At 42.8% G+C, this 8,059-nt stretch overlaps 1 protein-coding gene across 1 annotated transcript; it reads left to right on the forward strand.

The window, feature by feature from the left end:
- Nucleotides 1-675: 675 nt before the first annotated feature.
- Nucleotides 676-5,131, forward strand: LOC129668528 (PRAME family member 12-like). The gene is given in 5 exon segments (XM_055596558.1): nt 676-754; nt 2,543-2,626; nt 2,629-2,882; nt 3,162-3,754; nt 4,564-5,131. Coding segments are annotated over 5 exon segments (1,578 nt in total).
- Nucleotides 5,132-8,059: the final 2,928 nt, after the last annotated feature.

The following is an 8,059-nucleotide window of genomic DNA, read 5'->3' on the forward strand; positions in this document are numbered from 1 at the left end:
AGCCACACCAGAGCTCAAAGCACTTTATATGAACTGTGAACTGAGCCAGTGATGGCAATGGCTTGAGTCCTCCCCACTCCAACTGCAGTCAAAGGGAGAATGGGAATAGATGAATGTTCTTCATCCATTCACTTGTGATTGCTCCTCAGTGTTCCCTGTGCTGATAAATCAGTGTGTGCTTGATGTCATTTGTCTTTCCTAAGTCACTCTGCCTCACTAGAAGACCCTTTCTAGTCAGCATCAGTCAGTCTCCCATGATGCAATGTGGCCAGGGATAGCAGAAGGAAAGCTAGGCTTTATTGCTCAACTACATCTAATACTTGAGTTATTTGGAAAGGTAACTCAGGGGTTCGTAATGAGTTTAAAACCAGCTCGCACTATACAGTGAGTTCGAGATTGGTCTAGAAGTGTAGGGTACAGGAGGGAAGAACAGGTGTTCAGGGTCATCATTAGCTACCTACCATGTACCAGGCCAGCCTGGACATATAAGACATTGTGTAAGTGAAAAAGAAGAAAAGGAAAACAACAACAACAACAACAAAACCCTTTAAAGGATTGATTTGGCTCTCAACCATCTCTGTTGTCACTCCAAGGGTCTTTGCTGCTTTCTGCAGTCCTGGATTTTGACTGTGTCTTAAATGTTGTGGGGTACACACGAGAGAAGACTGCCCAGACATGGGTTTACGCCAACAGAAAGTCTTGGTGACTATACTTGGTTTTGGGGATCCCAGTGTGGCACTGTGCCTTTTTCCGGGTGAGCTTTTAAGCAGAAGAACAAGCAAACAAAAAACATCTTCTGGGTTGACATACTTCAGTTAACAAATCAGTTAGCCTGAAGCAGAAACTACAAAAGCTAAAAAGAAAAGTTAGAAGCCAAAGCTAAAATAGTATTAAATGGGTGGAGACTTCATCATCCAATAAGGTGGCAGCTTGTTGCTGAGAGGTGGAGGAGCTACAGAGGAAGGTGTGAGGGAAATGGGACATAAGGGTCAGAAGGCCAGACAAGGCGCTAGGAGCTTTGGAGCCTGGAGTAACTGGTTCACTCTGCTGGAGTTTAAAAGCCTGATAGCAGTGTCCAGATAAGGTAAATATTGCACTCCCCTCCGGACACTACATCTCACCTAGGCTTGGCAGTCTCTATTGGGGACATTAGACTTCAGATGTCACGTGGAATTCTCATATCTGTCCCTTCTACTGAGCAGAGGCTGGTTTTGAATAAAAATGCAGCTTTGACTTCATCTGAAATACTATTTGGTCCTTGTTAGTGTTAACCCACGCTTTCTGATTTTTTGGCATACATTTTTGGGTCTTGGCTAGTTAGCATTGGAAATGACCATAGTAGCCCAGGCTGGAAAGAACTAGTGATCGTCCTGACCCCTGGGTCCTCAGTGGCAGAATTTACAGCCAGGTGTGGTGGTGCACACCTTTAATCCCAGCACCCAGGAGGCAGAAACAGGCAGATCTCTGTGAGTTTGAGGTGAGCCTGTCCTGCAGGGGCTTTATAGCATAGAGAAACCTGCTGAAAAACAAAGTCCAAATAGGATTAAAGGGCGAAAGGTCGGGAACTTCATCAAATCAACTTGCAACTTGTGGCTGAGAGCTGGAGTTACAAAGGAAAGGCTTGAGAGCAGTGCAGGTGGATAGAAGGATCAGAATGGTCAGACAAGACACTCTAAGCCTTGGAGCTAGGAGTTGCTGCCTGTTCTTGTTGGGGGTAGGACCTGATAGCAGTGTCCAGATCAGGTAAGTCACTGACTACATCAGGACACCCCATTTTACCCAGGCTAGCCAGTGTCTCATTTCATCTTAACATTTTGGATATTTTGTCATTATTGTATTTTGTTTGTTTCTTTGGATGGTGTGGGACTATTTTGAAATAGCAAATCTCATCTAGCCCAGGCTAGCTTAGAACTCTATATGTTCCTGTCATAAACCACTGTTCCTTTTGCCTCCGCCTCCTGAATACTGAGAGCTGATGTTGAAATGCCTTGTGTTATAGAGAGCTAACGTGTAACATTCAAGACCTCAGGCCCACTGGACAAGCACTCTCAATTTTTACCCAAATCTACAATATGCCTTAATTAAAAAAAAATTGGAGTGATTATTGGTTTATTGAGTGAGAAATGAAAATTCTATAGAGTTTTGTATTCTATAGAATCTCAGGAAAGTATTAAGTTGGCAATTGTCGGTATTCAATCTCATAAAAAGCAGGCTAGAGATCAACATGGATCCAGTGCCTAAAGCTCTTCTTCTAACTAGTTCCATTGACTGAATTCAAAGCATAGTTACAGTGTTGCTTCTTCAACTTTGCTATTGAGACTGATGAGAGATGTTTGAAGATGGTTGCCGGCAAAAGTGTGAGATTCAGGTTTGAGCCTCCTTTTATCACCTTCCCAACAGAGTAGGATTTAGCAGAGCAGTGGATGTGATTGGGCAGAAAAACAGGGAAAATCGGTTGGAGTAGGTGCTGATGAATCCTCAGGAGGCCCTTGAAGGAACTGTGATTATGACAGACACATACTGTGTAATGGGAAATTAAAAGTGTTTCGCCTGAAAACTTTTCTTTCTCTGGAGGTTTCCATGGTATCCGCCTACCTGAAGGTCAGGATGAGCCTCCAGGCCTCACCACTCTCCTGCAGCTGGCAGGAAGAAGTTTGCTGAAAGATGAAGCTTTGACCATCTCTGCTCTGAAGAGCCTGCCCATAGAGCTCTTCACACCACTGTTCAGGCGTGCATTCACCAGCAAACAAGCTACAACCCTGAAGATGATGGTGGCAGCCTGGCCCTTCCCATGCCTTCCTGTGGGAGCCCTGATGAAGACTTTCCACCTGGAGACCTTGAAGGCTATGTTGGGTGGTCTGGATTTGCTGATGGCAGAAAAGGTTCAACCTATGATGGCATAGAGGGAAGTGACTACACAGTTCAGAATGTGGCCCAAGGTGATCAGGGGCTTCTCCTGCCACCATCATGGAGAAGGGAAACAAAGAAAAAGGTCAGTAGTATGTATCGCACTCCTGAGAACAGATGTAGTCAGTATGCAATGACTACATCTGTCCTTGCCTCTTCCCTCAAGGAATGGATTTAAGTAAGGGAACAGGAAATGTGAGGTCAAAACAGATTATAAATTGGGTCTTCTGACATCTGAATCTCCTTTCTGTTAGACCCTCAGCAGGTGGAAGCTACAAGAGCTCTATTTATGAGATGCCTATCATAACTTCTGGAATGTGTGGGCTGGAATAGAGGGCGGTGTCTGCTCTCCAGATGTCATTAGCAAGAACCAACCAGTGCTGTATGATCCTACACGAGAGGAAAAACAGGCCTTGACTGTTTTGATGAACCTTTCTCTTAAGTCCAGCCATCCATGTCCATGCATAAAATATATTTACCAGTGGGCCAAGCAGAGAAAAAGTGTACTCCAGATGATCTGTCTGAAGCTGGAGTTTGGGGCCATCCCTGCCTTTAACCTCCTAGACCTGCTGGAGTTTATTGAGCCAGGCTTTATTCACAAATTGGAAGTGTGTACAAGCTGGGATCTGAGAACCCTTGTCTTGGTAGCCCCTGGCCTGGAACAGATGAAAAATCTTCAGAAACTTCTCAGTAAAATATACATGCTGTTGGAGTGGCGTTGGAACAGAGAGATTAAAGAGAGGTGTTTTACAGAGTTCACTCTCCATTTCTCCAAACTCCATAAGCTCCAGCATCTCTATTTGAATGATGTCTGCTTCCTGAATGAATGCCTGGACCAAGTGCTCAAGTAAGGAGCGAGAGAAAGCATTCTCCACAGGCGAGAGCAAAGCTTTGTGTGTTATATGAAACCTCAGTGCACATCTTTGGGTTTCCAACCACGGTTGAGTTCACATGGATGTGACGTTAGAATGATTGATTTAGTAGTCTTTCTGCTGCTCTAGCATCCTGAGTCGTCACCTCAGTTAACTCTGACTGTGATGCATGTGTCCATATTTTAGACAAGGCCTGTACTTGGGACTCAGATGAAAGAAAAACAGATCTACAGAGGGTATGGAGTGTGACATTACGTGTTGCTCTGTGTGAGCTCCAACCTCAGAGCTCTATGTACAGCTTCTATCTGCCTCTGATTCCACATGGAGCAATGACTGTGGGAGCACATGTTGAGGCTGTAGTAGATGGGAAGTGAGTGATAGTGATTATACCCACAGGGAAGGCCCATTCACAGGACAGAGACTGTGTATGGCGGTTGGGCTCAGAGAGCTCAAGGTTGGCACACTCAGGGATGGTTGTAAGCCACATGAGTGTGGCCTTACTGGGTTTTCCTCCTCATATCATCTGTCCACTGATGTGGTTTTGTGCTCATACGTGCAGAGGGAACTGTAGATCTACAGGCAGAAACAGTTACAGTGATAGAATATGTCATCTGCCTAGAGTGACAAAACTTATGTTAGTATTCTTATATCAGGGAACATACTTGGCTTTACCTTCATGATGCTCTCAGAATGACCTCTGAAAGGTCTCTGCTACCTTGAAATTATAGCCTTCTCTCTACCACTATTAAACTTCACTGACATGTTCTCCTTTATCTCTCTCTAGGTACTTACAGGATCCCTTAAAAACCCTTGCAATCACTCATTGCATGCTGTCACAGTCAGACATGGGTTATCTGTCTCAGTCTCCAAGTGTCCATCAGCTTACACACCTGGACCTGAGTGGTGTCCCCTTTTTAAATTTAAGTCATTTACTTCTATGAAGATTGCTAGAAAGACTGATAGCTACGCTGCAAACATTAAGATTGGAGAACTGTTTGATCATGGACTTCCAAATCAGTGTCCTCCTGCCTGCCCTGAGCCAGTGCTCCCAATTCATGGAGGTCAATTTTCAGAAGAACTTCCTGTCTCTGAGCAGCCTGAGGAAGCTGCTGCGGCACACTGCCAACCTGAGTCAGCTGACCAGGAAGATGTACCCTGCTCCAACTGAGGTCTATGACGACACTGGTGATATCCTACCAGACAGATTTGCACAATGTTCTGAGCTTATGATGAACACACTCAAGGTTATGAGACAGCCAAAAGAGATCTACTTTGTGAGTAACAGATGTCTAGGTTGTCATAGATTCTGTGTGTACAACTTGAAGGCCACACTGTGTTCCTGTTGGCAGTAAATAAGGAGAGGTCACTCATTAGAGACAGAGAACATGTGTATTCAACCATTTTTGGGTGGACTTGGGAAATAGGATTGTTCCATTGGTTCCTATTTGAGAAAGCATTGACATAGAGAACGAGGGGCTTATTTTCTTCTTAAGACCAACAGTATAGAGCCACCCTTGCACAGCAAAAGAGATTTGAAAATGGTAACCAGCACACTCAGGATATGAGAGACATAGACACAGGGAAGGGAATAAAATGAAATAACACTGAAAAGAGCAAAAGGGACTGGGGCAGGAGGACTTCCTGTCTCTGTTTCTGGTTGCCTACCTCACTTAAAGATCTTTAATATATGACCATGTCTGTTTCTTTGATGGAGGATTGATTAATGCCATGAACTGGTAGTATGATGTATAGTATTATGACTTACATGGCCTATAGTGCCATCACTGTCCAGCCGTGATGTTTTATTTTCTTGTTTGGGGAAATGCTGAAGCTGGATATTATTTTCCCCACATCCTTAGCATTATAATTTCCTATAGGTTCCAATAAAACAGTTTTGTCTAAAAGCAAGTTGCATCCTTTAAATTTACTGAGTGACTTCATTGGCAATCTCATACTTGTGTATAGTGCACTGTCTGGCCCCCTTCCCTTAATCTTGTGTTTGCTTCTCCCTATCCTCCCCACCCCCTGATTTTTCATTGTCAATAACGATACAACATGTGCAGTGCATCAAGAGTTTATACACAAGTGCAGTTGGTTTAGTCCTTCAAAATAAATAGCTAGCATGTGCAAAAAAAAAAAAAAAAAGAGTTTATACACTTCAGCTTCACAAGAACCTGTTCAAAACATTACAAAGATTCTTTTGGAAAGATGACTCCAAGTTTAAGATTACTGCTCTTCCTGGGGACAAGCGTTTGGTGTCCCGTACACATAATCACCTGTAACTCCAGCTGCAAATGACTTGAAATTTTCTGTGGTCTCTGAGAAGACTTGCACTTAATCTGTACAGACACTCAATAATACACATAACTAAAAAGAAATAAAAAGAAAGTAAGTTTGTAGTGGCATACAGCTTTAATCCCAATCCTTAGGAGACAGAGGCAGGTGGATCTCTGAGTTTGGAGCCCAGACTGGCTTACAGAGCAAGTTCCAGAACAGCCAGGGCTATACAGAGAAAACCTATCTTGAAAAAACAGTAATAACAACAAACAAAATTTATAGGTATAAAATGAATCCCCTCCAGAGGTTGGTAAAGCCACTGGGCTTAACCATCCCACAGTATGAAAAAGCAAAAGGCAGGTGGGCTGATGATGCTGGTGTGGTCTCCATAGCATAGGATAAGACTGGAGGATTTTCAGTGCTTTTGGATCTCAATGATAAATAATCCCCCTGTGTCAAGAAGGAAGATAGTTAGTCCTGTCCTCCATAAAGAAGGACGACTTCATGTGTCTTCGTGACAAAAGGTTCAGTTCTCTACTCTTTTTTTTCTAAAAATTTATTAATTTTTTAAAATTTTTATTAATTACAGTTTATTCACTTTGTATCCCAGCTGTATCCTTTGCCCATATATCTCCCAATCCCACTGTCCTACCCTCTTCTTCTCCTATGCTCCTACCCCAGTCCACTGATAGGGGAGGTCCTCCTCCCATTCTTTCTGACCCTAGTCTACCAGGTCTCCTCAGGACTGGCTTTTTTTGTCTTTCTCTGAGGATGGGTAAGGCTGCTTTCTCCTCAGGGGGAGGTGATCAAAGAGCCAGCCACTAAGTTCATGTCAGATACAGTACTTGTTCCTATTATTGGGGAACCCTCTTGGACACTGAGTTGCCATGGGCTACTTCTGTGCAGGTGTTCTAAGTTATCTCCGTGCATGGTCCTTGTTTGGAGTATCAGTCTCATAAAAGACACCCGTGTCCAGATTTTTTGGTTCTGTTGCTCTCCTTGTGGAGCTCCTGTTCCCTCCAGTTCTTTCTATCTCCCCTTCTTTCATAAGATTCCCTGCATTCTGCCTAAAGTTTGGCTATGAATTTCAGCATATGTTTTGATATCCTGGTGGGTGGAGTCTTTCAGAGCAACATTAATAAAAACTACATGGTATTGGCATATAAACAGAATCAAATAAAAGACCCAGAAATAAACCCACATACTTATGGACACCTGCTTTTTTTGTCAAAGATGCCAAAACCATACAATGGAAAAAAGATATCATTTTTAACAAATGGTGCTGGACTAACTGGATGTCTACATGTAGAAAAATGCAAATAGATCCATATTTATCACCCCGCATGAAACTACAATCCAAGTGGATCAAAGACCTCAATATAAAAATAAACACGCTTAAACATGTTAGAAGAAGAAGTGGGGAATAACCTTGAACTCATCGGCACAGGAGACAACTTCCTAAACAGAACAGCAAAAGCACAGGCTCTAAGATCAACAATCAATAAATGGGACCTCATGAAACTGAAAAGCTTCTGTAAAGCAAAGGACACTGTTATCAAAACAAAACAACAGTCTACAGATTGGGAAAGGATCTTCAACAACCCTATATCTGACAGAGGGCTAATATCCAGAATATATAAAGTACTTAAGAAGATAAACAGCAACAAATCAAGTAACCCAATCAAAAAATGGAGTATAGAGCTAAACAGAGAATTCTCAATAGAGAAACATAGAATGGCAGAGAAATACTTAAAGAAATGCTCAACATCTTTAGTCATCAGGGAAATGCATATCAAAACAACCCTGAGATTTAACCTTACACCCATGAGAATGGCTAAGCTCAAAAACTCAAGTGACAACACATGCTGGAGAGGATGTGGAAAAAGAGAAATCCTACTCCATTGCTGGTGGGAACGTAAACTTGTAACTTTGGAAATCAATCTTGCTTTTTCTTAGACAATTGGGAATAGTGCCAACTTAAGACCCAGCTATACCACTCCTAG

The sequence above is a fragment of the Psammomys obesus genome, unplaced genomic scaffold (genome assembly GCF_907164565.1).
Source record: "Psammomys obesus unplaced genomic scaffold, mPsaObe1.curated_primary_1811, whole genome shotgun sequence".
Taxonomy (NCBI): Eukaryota; Metazoa; Chordata; class Mammalia; order Rodentia; family Muridae; genus Psammomys; species Psammomys obesus.